General features: G+C 44.9%; 1 protein-coding gene across 1 annotated transcript; it reads left to right on the forward strand.

Moving 5' to 3' along the window:
* Positions 1 to 1,198: 1,198 nt before the first annotated feature.
* LOC306913275 (extracellular calcium-sensing receptor-like) lies at positions 1,199 to 10,199 on the forward strand (the record flags this gene model as incomplete). The annotated part of the gene is made up of 11 exons (XM_079489866.1): positions 1,199 to 1,205; positions 1,868 to 1,938; positions 4,358 to 4,488; positions 4,618 to 4,912; positions 6,609 to 6,695; positions 6,939 to 7,208; positions 7,560 to 7,766; positions 8,062 to 8,337; positions 8,760 to 8,987; positions 9,077 to 9,200; positions 9,286 to 10,199. 11 exons carry the CDS (start codon positions 1,199 to 1,201, stop codon positions 10,197 to 10,199), a joined length of 2,610 nt encoding a protein of 869 aa, XP_079345992.1.
* Between the last annotated feature and the right edge of the window lie 11,480 nt (positions 10,200 to 21,679).

Below are 21,679 nucleotides of genomic sequence, written 5' to 3' on the forward strand. Positions count from 1 at the left end.
TAAACGACGCGAAACGACCATTCAAAGTCGATGGAGAAACTCGTGGAAAAACAGAAAACGACACGTTACTTTGGAGCCACATTGCTCTGGCATACTGGTACGTAGAAACACGATTTAAACGTCAAACAGCACACGAGGCCATCGACTTTGTGGTGGTTCAGACGGAATTCGAATACGTTGCACGGTTTGCCCGCTATCGCAGTTCAAAGTGTGTGTGGTCTGAGCAATATTCTCGACTCAGAGTGTCCTCACGGCCAAAATATTCACTTTACACGCATGGGTTTCGGTAACACTCGTCCTCTTTCACCCAATGTCACAACCATAGCCCAGATACATACAGTACGTGCACTACAGCCCTGAACACGACAGGTGTACCATCATAATGTGTCAAAAACTCCATGTTAACTGCCTGAATGACTCAGCAATTTTTTCATCACAAACACAATTCTTAACTCGCTCTTATAACCACGCTTTTTATCGTACCAATACCACGATCCCACACGGCGTACCTCAATGTCTCGGGTCACTCACGGCGAAAACAAAAATCGCATTCGACTTTTACTTTTTGCGATAGAGCAATTTGTTCGGACATACGTTCTCTCAATGAGACAGTCAGTGTGCTTTTAACTTTCAATACTGTTTGCATTTGCATAGACTAGCCCAGGTGAAAATGATACTTTGTTAATGATTCAAGGTCAAGTTGACCACCTCTCACACACGCGCGCACACGAACACACATGCACGCACATGCACACATGTGCACGCACACACACACATTGAAAGTCAATGGAGAAAATCGGGGAAACACGTAACTCTGTCATTTCTCAACCGTTTCAGACGCGGGGCGGCTCGCCGGAACCGGGCCGCCCCCCTGAGCGAAACCAAATGGACCTCTTAGCATGTTAGCATTAGCATGTTAGCATGTTAGCATTAGCATGTTAGCATTAGCATGTTAGCATGTTAGCATTAACATGTTAACATTAGCATGTTAGCATGTTAGCATTACCATGTTAGCATGTTAGCATTAGCATGTTAGCATTAGCATGTTAGCATGTTAGCATGTTAGCATTAACATGTTAGCATTAGCATGTTAGCATTAGCATGCTAGCATGTTAGCATTAGCATATTAGCATGTTAGCATTAGCATGTTAACATGCTAGCATTATCATGTTAGCATTAGCATGTTGGTGGCAACGTAATGCGCAGTAAACTTAGACCAAATACTGGCTTACATGTAACCAAATGGACCCTTACAGGGTCTGAGAGTCTAAATGTCATCAAATGGTGGTCCGTGGCTAAAATGCTGCACAGACTTGGCGAGCTGCAGGCACCCAGTCAAATTTCTTGAAATTTGTTTCTAGTTAATCTTTGAAGACATGTGTATCTGATTGATTGATTGCTTGATTGATTGATTGATTGACACTGCAGAATTCCTCCTGAGTAGGGGTTTATTCTGTCACAGGGGTCTCAAACTCACAGACACCAAGGGCAAGGCATAGGCTTTTTTGAGCAACACTCAAAAACAGTAAACAGTTATACAACAGGGCAGACAACACACTGTGACAACCATCTAGCTCTGGTCCATAGCCCTAATGCACTTTGCTGCCATTGCATTAATGCTATGGGACTGTTGTCTTCCTTCTTCGCATGAAATGCAGACCAGCCTCTCCTCTGTTGCGTAAATATAAAGAACGTTTTACCTACTAACCAATACAAAGGCGGTTTGTGTTATTAGAAAGCCTACTTTCCTTAGTGGACGCACTCTGAGCCCCCCACCTCACGTATAAAATCATCCCGGTTACATTATTGCAATGCCCTCTACACTGGGATTAGCCAGTCATCCTTGTCCCGTCTCCAACTGGTGCAGAATGCGGCGGCCAGACCCCTGACGGCACCAGGAGGAGGAGACCTGTCCTCTCTGCACTGGCTGCCGGTCCGGTATAGAATACATTCTCTAAAGCGGTTAGTCCCAATACTTGATTCTGATTGGCTGGTTTCTGATTAGAAAAGGAAGGGTTGTCCGCACACTGTGTCTCTGCTCCCAGGATTTTTTTATTTAGTACAACGTTTCGACCCTTACGGGTCTTTGTCAGGTACAGAGTACAAAACATCAAGTAGGCGTATTATATACAACAGCATATGGGCAAGCTCTATTGCAATGAGGGAAATCAAGAAAGACACACCCACCGCATCTGAAAGGATGTGGCTGCAATTAGCCCTATGCTAACTCTTTAGAACCCAAGTAGAATAGGAAAGTATAGAGGTGCAGACAAAATGAATAATAAGCTGCAAACCAGTACAAATATTGCAAATAATACAAATACTGCCTACAAGAGGAGACCATAACACAATAGCAACAAAATAGTAAGGTACTGCAATTACAGTACAAAATAATGAGGACACAGCGACAACAAAAATGGCAAGAAGAACAGTGTACACAAAGTTAAAAGAATGAAAAATAAAAAGAAATAATTATCCCAGAAATGGTTTGACATCAAATTCCTCATTCAGCCCTTGAGGAGCCATAGTGTTGAGTATATACTGGTTTCTGATTAGACCATGTAGTAAATCTCACGATAATCCACACCTTCAATAACTTTATATAATTCCCAGCTGCGTTACATTGATTCCGCAGCTCTGTAGCTGAGATGGGGTTTGTAAGGCAATCAAGTGCTCCCCCACTTGATTGCCTTACAAACCCAGGCCGTGCGGGTCGGAGACTCCCGCTTTGCGTCGTGTCTCACTACGCCTCTCAGCCATTATAAAATACCGAGTATGAGAGAGCCTCTCGTGACCTCTTGTGGCTTATTGCTTCATCAAAACCCTAATTTTTGTCTACAAAGCCCTAAACGGGCTGGCCCCCTCCTACATCACTGACCTATCAAAGCACCAGCACTCGCCCAGCAGTCTGTCATGACCCAGGCGGATATGTTGATCTGACCCCCTATTCCAAAGCACCCGCGCTCGCCCAGCCCTTTAGCGCGAGGTCGCTTCTAATACTTTCTAGACATGCAAACAGACTTACACTGTCTGTAAAGATCATGAGTATTAATTAACTTAAAGCAAAGAAATGTAATATAATAATATATTTCTGGTTTTGGTGTGATTATTACATAATTATTACATAGACAAAAGGTTGCATGATTTATTCATAGGATGATAATTATTCCTGGAGTTATAAACATACAACCCATGTACCTGTCTAGATACTTCCTTAATGTTAACGAAGTCCACACCCACAACACCAGAGGGAGTGCAACGAACCATGTACAACCCAGATTCGGCACAAACAAGGGACTAAATTATTTTCGCTCCTATGCCACCAAAATGTGGAACGCCCTACCAACAGTCATTAAGACATGCGAATCCCTTGACTCCTTCAAAACCGCTCTCAAAGGGCACCTACGGACGGCAGCAATTCGAAACTGGCCCCTGTAAAATCGGAATCCCTCAAACACGGACGCAAGGGCAACACAAGAGACGGTCGCGGCCACACAGCCAACTCAAGGTATGGCCACTGAGCCGACTTGGGGACCCAACGCAAGGACAACACAAGAGACGGTCACGGCAAAACCCTCATTTTTGTTTACAAAGCCCTAAACGGGCTGGCCCCCTCCTACATCACTGACCTCCTATCCTATCCCCCCTCCATCAGGACCTATCAGGTCAGAAGAATGCGGTCTCTTACACATTCCACCACCAAAAAAGAGGCTCAGGGGCGACCGCGGCTGTCGCAGCCCCTACACTTTGGAACATCATTCCCCTTGCTGTTAGGACTGCTCCCTCCGTTGAGTCTTTTAAATCACGACTTAAAACCTTTTTATATTCACAAGCCTTTGAATCCCCCTCATGATCCAGCACTTTTATATTTTATATTATTTTGCTTTAATTGCCTGTTGTTTCATTGTCTTATATTATATTTCTGCATTGTATTTTAATGTATTGTATTGTACTGTATTGCTCTTTTTGATATGTTGAAGCATTTTGGTACAATGAGAGTTGTTTTTAAATGTGCTATATAAATTAATTTGATTTGATTTGACATAACAGGACTTTGATATGAAAGCATTGTTGACGTATGTTAAGCCCTGCCTCTTCTTCGGCCTCTGCCTTGCTAGGGTGTTGATGTGTGTTGAAGGTGTGATCGATTATGTTATGGCATACGTTGGCTCAGGGGATGGCCTAACACTGTGTATAAAAATTAGCAACAGGACAAAGTGTGCAGAGGAGGAGAGGAGGTGCAGTCATGAACGCTTCTGTAGTTATACAACTGATTCCATATGTGTACTTGTGCTTGATGTTGTTCTCTTCATTCTCTCCTTTGTCTTCCTCACCTTCCTCTTCTTGTGAGTTACAGGCACCGTTTAAATTCAACGGAATTTACAAGGCTGGGGACTTTATTCTGGGTGGCTTGTTTTTAATCCATTTCTCCTCTGCCTTCCCTGAGCTGTCTTTCACCTCCAAGCAACAGGATCTCATTTGCTATGGGTGAGTATCACACATAAAAAAGCAAGCAAGAGAACATTGTTTTAATATAGGACTATAGCATCATAGGATTATTTGATGTAGTTCTACAAAGATAAATTGTCAAGGTTACTGTGGAACTTTGTCTGTTAGATTAAACATTCCCGGATTCAGAATGGCCCAGACCATGGCTTTTGCCATTACTGAGATCAACAGAAACCCCAGCCTGCTACCCAACGTGACTCTGGGATACAGTCTCTATGATAATTGTTTCACACTTGGAGTAGCATTCCGTTCGGCTTTGTCATTGGTCAGTGGGAGAGAAGAACAATTTCAACTGAATGAGAGCTGTGTTGGCTCCCCTCCAGTGCTTGGAATAGTGGGTGACTCTCCCTCAACACATTCAATTGCCATCTCTAGTGTATTAGGTTTGTACAGAGTGTCCTTGGTAAGTTTTCTTCTTTCACCATCACCATTTTAATTGGCTATTCTTTTTGGCTATTTTAGTTTATTTACAAATCTAATATAATGATAAACAGTGTAGTCTTTCTACAGCCTGATAAAGAAAACAATATTTACTTACAGAGCATGTAAGTGGAGCTGGCAGACTTTGAATGGAGCATGGGGGCAGTAGATTGCCACATTGTATATTGTTATACAATGTAACCTTTTAACCTTTTAACTAGTTTTCATGCAAGTTTTAACAAACCTTGCATGGTGTGTGTTTTTAGCCTTGTGTAGCGATGGTGATATCACTGCGTGGCAATATGCATTGCAAAGGCAGATGAAGGCTGGCTATGCAAGGCTATAGTGTGTTTTTTTGTTAGTGCTGAAGGGTTCGTATACGTGTTTGTCAAAAGATGGCATTGTGTTTCTGAACCAGCTGCCTCCTGATGGCTAAAGCTGCCTCTGTGTGTTCGCAGCACACAATGCAGTCCCTTCTTTTTCCCTTTTTTTTTTTTGATTGAAAATGTGAACCGAGCGGAGGGAAATCAAGCTGAGTTGTGGTGAGCGATGTTGAGCATTTTAGCGTGGGATTGAGCAGGGAAAGTGAGTGTAGAGTTTCACCCTGCTCTGTTCCACTAACGTGCTCTGCTTGTTATGGGGAAATTATGTAAGGCATACATGGGCAACTGGCGGCCCGGGGGCCATATGCGACCCCCATCTTCACTTAATGTGGCCCTAATATTGGAATACTGATAAAGTATATTATTTAATTTATGTTATAATTCCAAACATGCAAACATGACTGGCTTTAATTACTTTAGTCTAAAATATCTTTCAGGATTCCAATTCCAAAATAGCAAAAAAAAATCAGGATTTAAATTAAACTATAGCAAAAATAGCTGATCTACAAGCTCAAAACGTGTTGCACTGCGACGCGTTTCGAGCTTGTAGATTGGCTGTTTTTGCTACGACCGTAATATGCAATGTGACCCTCTGGAGTGACTGTATAAATATAGTGGCCCTCTCCATCTTCAAAGTTGCCCACCTCTGATGTAAGGGATAATGTATGGCTGAGTGGTTATTGTTTATAGATAAATCACCTTCAGGCTGATTAACCACCTCCGCTGTCGCGTCAGTGGTTAATCAGCCTGAAGGTGATTTATCTATAAACAATGACCACTCAGCCATACATTATCCCGCTTATTACACGGCTACTTAATACATAAATTAATAAATTGACCCAAAACAAAACAAAACGACTATTTCCTTGCTTACGGTAATGAAAGTATTCCCATAAGTGTCGCGCTGGCCGGCGTCTGCCCAGCTGCAGCACAGTCGGAAAACAAGGAAGTGAATCAAATAGAATCCATTTTCGGGTACTGCACCGTCTATTTCTCGCTGAAATGTTTTCAAAAACCTTTTTGAGAGCAATGTTTTGCTGTAAAGGACACTGTGTGTGTGTTTACATCATGGCTGTCATGTTGGAAACAGCAGTAAATCAGCGGAACACAGCAGGTGCTCCGAGGGTTTGTTTTGGCAACGGTGTGTTATAGAGCGGAGCAGTCATTATCCAGAAATAACAGACCGATGAATTCGGCGATTGACCAATCAGAATCAAGCATTCAACCAAGCCGTGTAATAAAGAATTATAGTACCGTATAGGTATATTACAGAATATATCTTTTGTGTATTTTCAGGTAAGTTACTATTCCACGTGTTCCTGTCTGAGTGACCGGAATAAGTTCCCATCTTTCTTTAGAACAATCCCAAGTGATGCATTCCAGGTGAACTTCTACAGACAAAACATCTGTTGGTATCAAGTAGTACACATCACTTCCCTTTATTGATATTGCATATCGCCTCTCATTTATTTGTGTATAATACTGCTGGAACTGAAGGGCTAGGTTTAGGGTCAGCATCAAAAGAAAATTAATGTGGGTTATACGCAGGAGATTCACTGATTTTACACTACAGTATGTGCATAATCAAACTAAGCAGGTCTTATCCCACCATTCTTCATCCATCAGGTCCAAGCTATGCTCCAAATTATAAAGCGGTTTGGGTGGACCTGGGCAGGACTGCTATTTACTAATGATGCCTATGGCCGAAATGCTGCCCAGTCATTCCAGTCTGACCTGGCCCAGTCTGGTTTTGGTTGTCTGGCGTACATGGAGGTTCTGCCCTGGGACAACGACCCAGCTGAACATCAGAGGATTGTCACTGTGATGAAGACATCCACAGCTCGTGTGGTCATTGCATTTGTACATGGGAGCTTTATGGTTCATCTCATGGAGGAGGTTGTGGGAAAGCAATTTAACCACTTTCTAAATAAATTAAAATAATAATATTAATATATATATAATATATATATATATATATATATATATATATATAGCCTAAATATGTATATTATAATTTTTCAAGAAATTAAGAAAACATTATATTTTTAAAACAAAGCAATACTGCCTCATCAAAGTTGGTACTGTGAATTTATACTGTATATTGTCAGATACTTACGTGAGAGGGGGAGTTAGCTGGTTTTGTCAGAGGCACTTTTTAATACTTTTCATTTGAATTCGTTCAATATTTTGTGAATCAACACACAGACATGAAGGGTGTTCAATAGCATTGATTTATATACCGTATAGGTGGTAAAGCAGAATGTGACAGGTCTGCAATGGATGGCCAGTGAGGCCTGGACAACATATCCTAAGCTCCTGACTCTAGACTTCATGCCGTACCTGGGAGGCACCCTGGGCATTGCCATCCGTCGTGGAGAGATACCAGGTCTAAAGGACTTCTTGTTAAAAATCCATCCCGACAATGACCATGACAACAGCCTTGGCAATACCATAGTGAGTCTTTTGTTTCATTTTTTAAACCCATTATGTACGGGATCCCCTTTTGTAACTATACCTTTCAGGACGGGAAACTCCTTTGGGTTAGTTGTTGCTATGTACAGTAAATAGCAACATATATTTATATATTTGTTGTCATTTTGAATTAATATTTGATGAAAACGTAGCTCAGGATTTAGAAGGCCTTTTTAGAATCGGCCTCAGTCCTAAATGGGTTAAGTTGCAATTTTGTGTTCATTCACAAGCTTTGTGCTTTAGAATTATGCTTTAAGTTTTCACTGTGTTTCTTCAGATGAGGCGGTTTTGGGAGCGCACATTTCAGTGTAATTTCCCCCCCCTTCCGTCAGAGTGGGTGGATGCTGGTGGAAGGGTGTGTACAGGACAAGAGGACCTCGCAACAGCAGAAACTGCACTTTTGGATGTATCTGACCTCAGGCCAGAGTACAATGTGTACAAGGCTGTGTATGCTCTGGCCCATGCCATCCATGACATGTTGCATTGTGTGCCAGGAAAAGGGCCTTTTATTGGGCACAGCTGTGCCGGTTTGCGGACAATACAGCCATGGCAGGTGTAATGTTATTTCACAGGTTACATATGTTTCTAGTTGGGTTCAAATTTAGACTAATAATGATTTAGGTTTGGCTGGTGTCTGGGCCAATCTGAGTCATATAAATCAGTTCATAACAGCAAAAGGCCAAAGGGTGTACACAAAAGATTACTAAAGACACTTGTCATGATGGGGCGGAATAATTATGAGCCTGCAGTAGTTATTAAATTGTTAGTTTTAGTTGTTTATTTCACTCAGTGGACAGTTGTGATTATTACCCATAAACCTGATATGCAGTGGTGTCTGAATAATTTGTACAAATTGTACATCAACATCTATTTACCTTGTCTATGTACATTGTGCAAGTAATATTTTGAGCAGCTGCTCAAAACACACTTTTATAGTCACTTGATCTTCATAATTCTGCTCATCACCATGTCTAGCTTGTATATTACCTGGAAAGGATCAACTTCTCTACACCATTTGGTGATCACGTATCGTTTGATGAGAATGGTGATGCTTTACCAATCTATGATGTCATGAACTGGGTGTGGCTCCCTGATGGAAGCACAAAAGTTCACAATGTAGGTGTGGTCAAGAAGTTAGCCTCTGCAGGTGAAGAACTCATCCTGGATGAAGACAGAATCTTCTGGAACTTTGAATCTAAAAAGGTCACTTCTGCTTTCTATAGCTAATGCTGAGCTGGTGTGAATGTAATTCAGTTTGTACAAAAATATATCATTCTTAATTTCCTCTGTAGCCACCTCGGTCAGTGTGCAGTGAGAGCTGTTCCCCCGGAACCCGTGTGGCCAGAATTAAAGGGGAACCTATCTGCTGCTTTGACTGCATTGCTTGTTCTGAGGGAGAGATCAGCAATGAGACTGGTTGGTTTACACCATGTAGTAATGTACAGTATCTTTAGGACAATACTGTACTTGTCTGTCCCTTTAACCTTGTCATCTTTGTTAGACTCTACAGAGTGTACCAGTTGTCCAGAGGACTTCTGGCCCAGTCCCCAGCGTGACCACTGTGTTCCTAAGAGCCTGGAGTTCCTCTCCTACCATGAGGCTCTTGGTATCTCCTTGACGATCATCTCATTGCTGGGCACACTTATCTGTGCCATTGTACTGGGAATCTTCATCTATCACCGAAGCACACCCATGGTGCGCGCCAATAACTCTGAACTTAGCTTCCTTCTCTTGTTTTCTCTCATACTTTGTTTTTTGTGCTCACTTCTGTTCATTGGCCGTCCCAGGCTCTGGACTTGTCAGCTGAGGCATGCAGCATTTGGGATCAGCTTTGTGCTGTGTGTCTCGTGTATCCTGGTAAAGACTATGGTGGTTTTGGCTGTATTCAAGGCCTCCAAGCCTGGGGGTACAGACATTATGAAGTGGTTTGGTGCTATACAGCAGAGAGGAACAGTTCTGGCTCTTACTTCCATCCAGGCAGCAATCTGCATAGCCTGGCTTGTGTCTGCCTCACCAGCTCCTCATAAAAACACACACTATCACAGTGATACGATAGTCTATGAGTGTGTGGTGGGATCAACAGTTGGATTTGCAGTGCTATTAGGTTATATTGGTTTACTGGCACTCCTCAGCTTCCTCCTAGCATTCATGGCAAGAAATCTTCCAGACAACTTCAATGAAGCCAAGTTAATCACCTTCAGCATGTTGATCTTCTGTGCCGTGTGGATAGCCTTCATCCCAGCATATATAAGCTCTCCAGGCAAATATGCAGATGTAGTGGAGGTTTTTGCTATTTTAGCATCTAGCTTTGGAATTTTGGTGTCACTGTTTGGACCAAAGTCTTATATAATGCTTTTGAAACCTGAGAGAAACACTAAGAAGTCCATCATGGGTCGAGGTGACACCAAGACATAGAACCATGAATTCAATACAACATTTCTTTGTATTTTCTGTTTAATAAATACATGGAGAGGAGACTCCTGTTACTGAACAATATCAGAATAGACCTACTTAGTTAGTACTTATTATGACCAAAGAAAAGAATCCCCTGCCTTTAAAGTCTATTCTGTTTAATATTATATTTAAAAAATATATATTGAAATTATGAAAAATCACACCTGTGTGAAGTGAGGGGCGTGTTGAATATTGTTTGTAATATAGCTTCATTGAATTGCACTGTTTATAGCACTTTAAAGAAGACAATAGGACAATGACCATTCACACCTAGTGTCATCCCTAATCAGTGGGATTGGGCCCATGCTGTGAGTGCTTATAGGCAGGAAGTGACACTCTGCCTTCAGATTCGATTCGATTCAGAATTGTTTGACCTTGAACTTGATCCCAACATTGTTCCACCTCCCTTTTACTCCCTTTTTAGTATTGTTAAACCGTATAGGAAATAAAATGAAATCTTAATTGCAAGCAAGAAGTTGTCCCGTCTGATGGTATTCGCACCGCTACAGGGCTCTTTACCAACCCTTATCGTCTTACATCATCGCGATATCAGAACATAATGTCATATGCAGAATTCCTCAGTGACAGACATAGTTGGTTTCAGTTGTTGACCATCTTGTGGCGACTGGTACACATGACCCTTTAGACAGGATAGAATGCAAAATTATAAAGGTTTATTCACAGCTTTCTTTGTCATAAATAATAATATTTCTCCTCTTCCTTTTCAGGTATCATCATACAGTTCATGTGTTTTTCCTTCCAGCAGGTGGAGCAGTTGAGTCGTCTTCGTCTATTTACTCAGGTAGGTGGTTTTTAGCTGTAGAGATATCGACAGGTGAGTACAGGTCTACTATAAGGTTTCTCTCCCTCCCCTCTCGGGAGTCGGTAAGTATTAGAGTCAGCTGGTGAATAAACAGTTTCCCTTATTCTATAAGAGTCGAGGATATGAATGTAAGTATTTCTACTCAGCCTGGGGGTTTCCAATGTCCAGCCGGTTGGCTGTGTACTAGGGCAGTATCGCTACTCCTGTTCCATACGTCTGTACTCCGGTAGGTTGCCCTCCTTTTCCATGTCCTTAATCAATCGTTCCTTTTTCAGGTTGATGCGCTCGCTGTAACGAGCCGTTCTGTGCATGCCCGGTGATTGCCTGGAGGGTAAGAGGAGACATGGTAAGTATTTATATTTCACTTAATGTTGCATATAATGTAACGTGAAATAGTGGTGTCGACCTACCGCCCAGCAGCCCGGTATATGCGCGTTCCTCACCTCCCGGAGAATGGATCCCCACTGAGGCAGAGAGAGAGAGTTTTATACTGAGGTGGATCCCTTCTAGCAGGTGAAGGCAGGTGCGGCGCATTCCAGCTGATCAAGTAGGTAACGAGGTATGTATCTTCCTTCCATGATCACACCTAGTGGGTGGGGTAGGCTCCTGTTATCTCTCTGCCTCGGCCATGCTCCGGGGGCGCTCTTACCTGCTGGGCGCGGTATTACCATCGAGACACCACATATCCCTCCCCTTAGCTTTTTGCCCGTCTGGCTCGCCTGTGTGACGTCCTCCTATTGTCTAGACAGGGCGTCAGCATGCGGGATGCTTCTCCCTGGTTTGTGCTCGACTTTGAACCTGTAGTCCTGTAGTTCTAGGAACCAGCAAGTGACACGTGCATTCCTGTCTTTGCTGGTGGACATCCAGCGTAGGGGGGCGTGGTCGGTGATGAGGGTGAATGGCCGGCCCCAGAGATAGTAGCGTAAGTGGTGGACGGCCCACTTAATAACCAGGCATTCTTTCTCCACTGTTGCGTAATTCTTCTCATGTTTGAGTAGTTTTCTGCTGCTAAACGTGATCGGGTGCTCCTCGCCGTTCGTCACTTGGGCCAGCACGGCTCCTGGACCGGTCCCCGAGGCATTGGTATGTAGGACGAACGGTCTTGTGAAGTCCGGGGCTCTTAGTACGGGTTCGGAACATAGTGCGTCCTTGAGCCGTTGGAAAGCCTCCGCCGTCCATCTCACATGGTTTGGGAGGCTCTGTCGTGTCAGCTCGTACAGCGGGGCTGCAATAGTAGCGAAATTATCAATAAACTTTTGATAATATGATATGAGTCCCAAGAATGATTTTACCTGTTTTTTTGTGGTGGGGCGTGGCCAGTTGCGGATTCTTTCTACCTTCTTTTGCTGGGGTTTCACACAACCCCGTCCGATTGTGTGGTCCAGATAGTCCGTCTCGGACATGCCGAGTTGGCACTTTTTGGCGTTGGCGGTGAGCCCCGCTCTTCGGAGGGCACCGAGGATAGCCTCCAGATGTGCCAGGTCCCGCTGTAGATTATAATGTCGTCTAAGTAGGCGGAGCTATAGTTCTGATGGGGGCGCATTACACGGTCCATAAGCCGCTGGAAGGTGGCTGGCGTGCCGTGTACGCCGAAGGGGAGAACCGTGTACTGGAATAGGCCGTCCGGGGTGGAAAAGGCAGTCTTCGCCTTGGCCCGGTCCGTTAGCCTCACTTGCCAGTACCCTTTCGTGAGGTCCAGGGTCGAGACGAACCGGGCCGGTCCGAGTCTCTCCATCAGTTCGTCGGACCTCGGCATGGGATAACTGTCATAGAGCGACACCTCGTTCAATTTCCTGAAGTCATTGCAGAAGCGTAGGGACCCGTCTGGTTTCGGTACGATGACGATGGGACTGGACCAGGGGCTAAAGGACTCTTCGATGACCCCCAGCTCCAACATCTTTTTCACTTCTTCCTTGATGGCGAGGCGTCGCGCCACGGGGATCCGGTAGGGGCGCTGCCGCACCACTTTGCCCGGTTCGGTTATAATGTCATGTCGAATGACATTGGTTCTGCCTGGGAGCTCTGAGAAGCGGTCTCGGAACCGCTCTATGAGCTCCTTCACGTCCCGGACCTGTGGGGGGAAAGGTCTGTCCCGATCGGGACGTCCGGGGCGGCCTGGGGGGAGAGACATGTTAATAATGCCGGAAGGGGCACTGGCGTGGGTTCCTGCCATTTCTTGAGTAAAATCACATGATAAATATTCTCTCCTTTCCGGCGGCCGGGCCGCCACACTTTATAGTTCACTGGGCCGGTCTGTTCAATGATCTCGAAGGGACCCTGCCATTTGGCTAAGAATTTACATTCCGATGTGGGGATTAACACCAGCACACTTTCACCCACCTGGAACTCTCGGGGCGTGGCCCCCCGGTTATAGACGCGGCTCTGCTCCTGTTGCGCCTGCTGCATGTGCTCTCTCACCAGAATAGCTAGAATAGTGCTGTATTTATCTATCTATCTATTTATTATGTATTTTTATTGTTATTTATTAAATTTTATTGTTTTGTTTAGTGATCTATGACGCTGTCGTTGTAATGTCCATTATTGTCAACGCATGTTCCTCCTATATCATATGCTGTATTTATTTGTTTAGACCACAATGGAATTAAGTCTTTGACTTTTTGTGCAATCCTGAAAATGCTGTACTGCTCTTTTTGAACTGTATCTTGAATATATCAAATAAATCAAATCAAACCAAGGGCCATATCCTCTGGGCGCGCGCCTGCATCTGTTCGATCTGATCAATCACGCTCCTATGCGGGGAAGGTTGGCTCTCCCAGGCCTCCCAGGCCAGGTCTAACAGACCCCTCGGCTGCCGCCCATACAGGAGTTCGAAGGGAGAGAACCCTGTGGAGGCCTGGGGAACTTCACGAATAGCAAACATCACATATGGGATTAAGCGGTCCCAATCCTTCCCATCAATATCTGGCAGTTTCTTCAACATTGTTTTTAGGGTTTGATTAAATCGTTCCACTAGGCCGTCCGTCTGCGGGTGGTATACGGAGGTTTTTATGAGCTTAATGTTGAGCCATTTATATAGGAGGGTGATTACTTGCAACATGAAACATGTGCCCTGGTCCGAAAGCGCCTCGTTCGGGATGCCGACCCGGCTAACCAGCATTAATAGTTTGTGCACGACCGCCTTGGCCGAGGCGGCACGCAGGGGTATGGCCTCGGGATACCGGGTGGCATAATCCACTATTACTAAAATGTAGCGGTGGCCCCGGGTTGACTTGGGCAGGGGTCCTTAATCAATCGTTCCTTTTTCAGGTTTATGCGCTCGCTGAAACGAGCCGTTCTGTGCATGCCTGGTGATTGCCTGGAGGGTAAGAGGAGACATGGTAAGTATTTATATTTCACTTAATGTTGCATAGAATGTAGCGTGAAATAGTGGTGTCGACCTACCGCCCAGCAGCCCGGTATATGCGCGTTCCTCACCTCCTGGATAATGGATCCCCACTGAGGCAGAGAGAGAGTTTTATACTGAGGTGGATCCCTTCTAGCAGGTGAAGGCAGGTGCGGCGCATTCCAGCTGATCAAGTAGGTAACGAGGTATGTATCTTCCTTCCATGATCACACCTAGTGGGTGGGGTGCGCTCCTGGTATTACCATCGAGACACCACAATCTGCTTAAACATTATGTCATGACTAGTGATGGGAGATTAATCGGCAAACACATCGTTATCGGCCGATTCTAGTTGTTTTTAGATGAATCGGCATCGGTTCGATTAATTAATCAGACCAATTAATTCATCGGTCCGATTAATCAGGCTTTACAGATAAACAAGCCCAAAGTAACAGCTTAAATATAAAGGTATTTCAATTAAATCTGGCTTGCCTAAGCCTGCAGTGCAGATACCCTGTTACATGTATTTTTCAGAATGGACAAAATTATTATATTTTTTTAATACAGAATGAGATCATATATGACATCGGTAATATCGGTTATCGGCCATAACAGCAATTCATTATCGGCCAAAATGTCTCATCGGCACATCCCTAGTCATGACACCTAGGCTAGGGTCTCAGCAGGCCTTCCAGGATGAACCTGGCCAATGTTGATCTTTCAGGCTATTTCCAAAGCTGCAGGTTAAGGTGTCAATCATGTGGGTATCCTTGCAAGGGGGTGCCGTAAATAACTGTGCTTGTCCCTCAGCTTTGTGCATGTACCTATATATTCTGACTCAATGTAAGGATGGTGTTCAGTTGGGCTGGCCACCACGGTGGTCAGCCATCCAGGCTCCTGCTCCAGGATACTGCTGCATTCTGTACTCTGCAAATAAAACCGAACTCCGAAACATCTCTCTGCCTGGCCTGCGCCTCTTCATCGGTGTGCCTGAGTCTCTTGGCCTGTCTTCTGCTTCAGAACTTCTCCGTTTCAGTTTAAGTATTTTTGAGGCTGTTAATACACTCTCCTGGTAAAATATTCATTATAAATGTATTAAAAACTGATTAAAACAACTTTGATATGGGGAAATGATCTATTTAAACCAGGAATAACAGACCAGGGGTTTCGCCTTTGGGCTAATAAAGGTCTAACTAAAATAGGAGATATGTTCCAAGATGGAAATCTGATGACATTTGAACAAATACGTACAAAATTTGATCTTTCAAATAGCCATTTCTTTCAAGTATTTACAGCTGAGAGACTTTATTAGAGCATCTGGTAACCAAGCATTGATTACTCCATTCCTTTCGGGAATGGAGAAACTTATATCTGATCATTGTTATAGTAAAGGGCGTATCTCTGTGATATATGACGTGCTGGTTTCCAATTCATCTCTGAAAGCTCTAATGATAGACTAAGGGCCTGGAAGGAAGATGTACAAGATGATATATCCGTGGTTGACTGGGGTGCCATATGTGCAAAAGTACACAGACAAACTGCAAATACTAGATTAAGATTGCTACAATATAACTGGTTGATGCACACTTATATAACACCAGCTAAATTACACCAGTTCAATGAAAATATTCCAGACACTTGTGTAAAATGTGAGCAGTCAAAGGGCACACCTTTTCACTGTATGTGGGAATGCAGAGAGATTGTGGCATTTTGGAGCGAGATCTTACAAATACTTTATAGAATGCTAGATGTAAGGATACCATTGGATCCAAAACTCTGCATATTGGGATTGTACCCGGTAACCCTGGTTATACCAAGGAATAAACAAATTCTCATAGATATGTCACTACTCCAAGCAAAGCGCACAATTGCTCTAACATGGAAAAACACTCAGAGACCACGAGCGAGCCAATGGCTCAGGGAAATGAGCAGCTGTTGTGCTATGGAAAGGATAACTTATATTTTGAAGAAAAAAAGTGTAATGTATGATGAAGTCTGCAGGGGACCCTTCATCCAACTCTTAACGAATGTTGATGTGTTGAATATGCTTTGTAATGATAATGGAAATGCCTCATAACACTGTAGTGATCTTATGGACTCTCTCGGAAACTGATGCATCTAACCTGTGAGGACCTACAGTATACTCTCATTTATCTGTTTATATACTGACTTCTGCTAAATGTTTTTGTTGTTGTCATTTTGTTTTGTTTTGTCTTTTGTTTTTGCCTCTTGGTCTGCTGTATTGATCCTCTCCGCTCCTATATTTCAGCATCACCATGTTGTGTACATGTATGAAAAACTAAAAAAATAATAATCATATAGTTAAAAAAAAAAAAAAAAAAAACTTTTATTGGGTTCACAGAAATATGCACTTGCACTTTTAAAACAGTGCACTTTAATGAAATGTTGTTGTGTTCTCAAAGAGTTGGGTAATAAATTAGCTTTCTATGTGACTTATTCGGCCACCGAATAAGTGCAGTGGGCGTGGTTTTCTGGACCCACTGAAAAATCGGCCATTTATTTTTCCCCATAGAGATTTACATCAATATTTATATCAATTATTTTAAGCCTATAGAATCAAGCCATCCAGGATCCTGGTAAATCATGACCATAACACCTTTGATTCTGTGAAGAAAGAAAAATGAAAATCTGTGCACCGAGACACAGCTCTGATATCAACGACCCCCAACACGCACTCCATGTGCAATGAGCGAGAATACCGGACCAACACATTAACTATATGGGAATCATGGGAATGGAATGTTTGTCAGTAAAAGCAACAGCATGGTGCAATTTCATTCAAATCTACGCAATTGAGCGAACCCTTATTCATCAGGAGGTTCCGGTTCTTAGTTGCCATTTAACACAGTTAGCATTTCTGTAACCTGCTCCCAAAATAAAAGCTTAGAACACTCTTCACCAAACAAATGAAACATGTTTTTTAAAACAATAAAACAAGTATTTTACATTCATAGAAACAATGAAAAACGGTCTCCACTTTGTCACAAAAAGGGCATGAACTTGGGACTGTGGGATTGATCATAGAGACAAAACTTAGATCACCTTTATAAGTTACTGTTATAATCATGATCGCCCATGTCTGTGTACTCCAACTTGAGATACAGTGTACTTGATATGTATTGTGTACTGCCTGTACTGTAGCATACTTTATAGATAGGCTACGAGAGACATCTCGGCGGCAGCAAGGTCAGCCTTGCTGGAGTAGGCACGTTATTCTGTCTCATATCTTATTGTCAACGTCATTATGATCCAGCACTATATATGTTCCTGTTTGTGTAATAAACGTTGTGAACCTTAGCGTGATACTGTCTCGTGTCCGTTAATTTGTTCTCCCGGGCCCGCCGCCGCAGTCGCCGTACCAAAGGAATACTTCAACAGGATTGTCACACACCACCCAGCCTGCACACACTACCTGTCTGTCAGAACCAGACGAGGGTCCAGTACTTAGAGATTACAACAGTTACCTAGAAGCAAAGTTATTGCCATTTCTGTTTTTGACAATTTATTAGCTAATTATGCTAATTAAACATGCTAAACCCAACAGAAAGAATTTTAGACATGTTTTTTTGGCATTCTGGTAACCCCAAGAATCAAGATATACCTGATATACCAAAAATTAACATTCAGCTGCGTTACATTGATTCCGCAGCTCTTTAGCTGAGATGGGGTTTGTAAGGCAATCAAGTGCTCCCCCACTTGATTGCCTTACAAACCCAGGCCGTGCGGGTCGGAGACTCCCGCTTTGCGTTGTGTCTCACTACGCCTCTCAGCCATTATAAAATACCTGGTAAGAGATAGCCTCTTGTGACCTCTTGTGGCTTATTGTTTCATCAAAACCCTCATTTTTGTCTACAAAGCCCTAAACGGGCTGGCCCCGTCCTACATCACTGACCTCCTATCCTATCCCCCCTCCATCAGGACCTATCAGGTCAGAAGAATGCGGTCTCTTACACATTCCACCACCAAAAAAGAGGCTCAGGGGCGACCGCGGCTGTCGCAGCCCCTACACTTGGAACATCATTCCCCTTGCTGTTAGTGTGACCGGTGTCAGAAATGGGTTTCTCTTTTTTTTGTTGGTTGTTTTGCATGTGTATTATTTGTCTATCAGTGACTTGTGGTGTCCTTCCTTATTATATATATATATTGCTTGCTACTCTCGATTGGATATATGGACTTATGTGTGAAGGACTGAGCATGACGTCAGCATCATTACCTGACAGCTGTCAGTGGTGAGAAATGGAGGAGGAGCTGTCTAATCAGCACAGATTGTTGCCAGTACAAAAGAGGGCTTGCTGGGAGAGGTTGTATGTTGTGTGCTGCTCTGTTGAGTGTGTTAAGGGTGACAGGAGGACCGAGAGAGAGAGAGAGAGAGAGAGAGAGCCGAAATATCGGTTGGCACACCACGGTACGAGCCGAGAGAGAAGGAAGACTCGTGTGTGACCAAACTGTGGACGACGGAGAGGAATCGAGTGAGCTGTGCCAGGGACCAGGAGTGGTGTGACAGAGTGCGGATACCCAACAACCTCGGCGGGCGGTGCAAACTGGCTTTAGTGGCCGATGTACAAGGGGAATAAACAAATGTTATTGTGACCAAGCTGGTCACAACCCAGGGCACGGAAGGACACGACACAGGCAGTTGTTATCCAGTAGGCTCTTTATTCCTCTCAAGCCAGGGAATTGGTCATCAAACAAACTATCTCCGTCATTAACAGGAGCCAAACCAAAATGTAGCAAGTCACAGTGTCCTCAATGTGAATCCTATAACGTGAACTAAACAGTCACCGTGTGACATTAAACATCCAATTCTTAACAGGCAGGAATGTGTAGTATTGTGTGGCTCTGTCTGGACCCAGCCTCTCACTGCAACCGAGAAACACAAACACATTAGCTTCCTTTTATACACAGCAGCTGTCCTTCATTTAATTGACACAATCTGCTGCAGGTGCGCCTGTGAGCTGGCAAAGCCAGCCCTGTCACCCCACTCACAGATACCTTGATCCCGCCCCCTGCCACATACCCCCACCGCCCGACTTAGGCCGGGACCTCGTCGGCCGACAGCCAACTCCCCCCCCTCTCCCCCTGAGCGGGAGAGGAAGTCAGCGACGACCATCCGAGTTCCCGGTCTATGGACCACCTTGAAGTTAAAGGGCTGCAAAGCCAGATACCACCGGGTGATCCGGGCGTTGGTATCCTTCATGCGGTGGAGCCATTGGAGAGGGGCATGATCCGACCAGAGGGTGAATGGGCACCCCAGGAGGTAGTAGCGGAGGGCCCCGACCGCCCAGCGAATAGCCAGACATTCCTTCTCAACTGTACTATAGCGGACCTCCCGTTGGGCCAGCTTCCTGCTGATGTACAGTATCGGGCGGTCGAATCCCCCCACCTCCTGGGACAAAACGGCCCCCAACCCACTGTTCGAAGCATCCGTCTGTAAGATAAACGGGAGAGAGAAGTTAGGGGTGAACAGGACCGGTTCCTCACAGAGAGCCTTTTTCACCCTCTCAAACGCCAGCTGACACTGCTCCGTCCACTGGACCGGATCTGGAGCACTCTTTCGGGTCAGGTCGGTCAGAGGGCTGATCAACTCAGAGAAGGATGGTATAAAGCGCCTATAGTAGCCGGCCATGCCCACAAACCGCCTGACACCTTTCTTGGTCTCGGGCCTTGGACAAGCCGCAACAGCTGCAGTTTTCTCTACCTGTTGCCGCACCCGTCCGCCACCCAAGCGGTACCCCAGATACCGTACCTCCCTCCGTCCAACCGCACACTTTTTCGGGTTCGCTGTGAGCCCCGCCTGCCTCAGGGACTCGAGTACAGCCGCCACCTGCTGCATATGCTGGTCCCAGGTCTCACTGTAAATAATACAATCATCCAAATAAGCTCCAGCATATGCAGAGTGAGGACGGAGGACCCGGTCCATGAGGCGTTGAAACGTGGCCGGGGCCCCAAACAACCCGAACGGAAGTGTCACGAATTGGTATAAACCCGACGGAGTGGAGAAGGCAGTTTTTTCCCTGGACTCCGGAGTCAAGGGAATCTGCCAGTAGCCCTTAGTTAAATCCAGTGTTGTGAAAAAGCGAGCAGTGCCTAGCCGGTCCAGGAGTTCATCGACCCGGGGCATTGGGTAGGCATCGAACTTGGAAACCCCATTGACCTTACGGTAGTCCACACAGAACCGTATTGACCCATCGGGCTTGCCTACCAGCACAATGGGGCAACACCAGTCACTGCTGGACTCCTCTATTACCCCCAACTCCAGCATGGCCTGAATTTCTGTCTGAACTATTTGTCTTTTATGCTCAGGCAGACGATAGGGCCGTGAGCGTACCGTTACGCCTGGGGGAGTTTCAATGTGGTGGTGTATGAGGCTTGTGCGCCCTGGCAGGGGGGAGAACACATCAGCAAAACGCTGTTGCAATGAGGCAACATCTGCTTTCTGGCCCTGCGAGAGCTGGTCGTCAAAACAAACTGGCCCGGTGGTAGTTTTTGTCACCTCCGGGCCCAACTCATCACTCTCAATCACCGTGGAAACCAAATTAACAGACACCACCTCTCTCCAAGCTTTCAGGAGGTTGAGGTGGTAAATGTGAGATGCCCCTCCCCTGTCAGAACGCACAACCTCATAGTCCACGTCCCCCACTCGCCGTGAGACCACAAAGGGCCCTTGCCACTTGGCGAGTAATTTAGAACTGGCCGTTGGAAGTAATACAAGTACTTTCTCCCCTGGTTCAAACTGACGCAATTTCGTCCCCCTGTTGTATAGTCGCTGCTGACGTTCCTGGGCCTGGAGCAAGTTCTCCCTGGATAACTGACCCAGTGAATGGAGCTTTGCTCGTAGGTCCAGGACGTATTGAACCTCATTCTTACTGGTGCTTGGACCACTTTCCCAGTTTTCTTTAATCACGTCCAAGATACCACGGGGTCTCCTGCCAAACAGGAGCTCAAAGGGAGAAAACCCTGTGGAAGCCTGGGGAACCTCTCGCACCGCAAACAGCAGAGCATCTAACCATTTATCCCAATGGCGGCTGTCCTCGTGAATGAACTTACGAATCATAGACTTTAACGTTTTGTTAAAGCGCTCCACGAGCCCATCAGTTTCCGGATGGTACACGCTGGTTCGGATAGACTTAACGCCCAATAAATCATACAGTTCGCGAAGGGTGCGGGACATAAACGACGTACCCTGATCAGTCAAAATTTCTTTGGGAACGCCGACGCGGGAGATAATTTTAAACAGGGCCTGTGCCACACTCT

This window comes from Electrona antarctica (assembly GCF_951216825.1).
Source record: "Electrona antarctica genome assembly, chromosome: 20".
In the NCBI taxonomy this organism is placed as follows: Eukaryota; Metazoa; Chordata; class Actinopteri; order Myctophiformes; family Myctophidae; genus Electrona; species Electrona antarctica.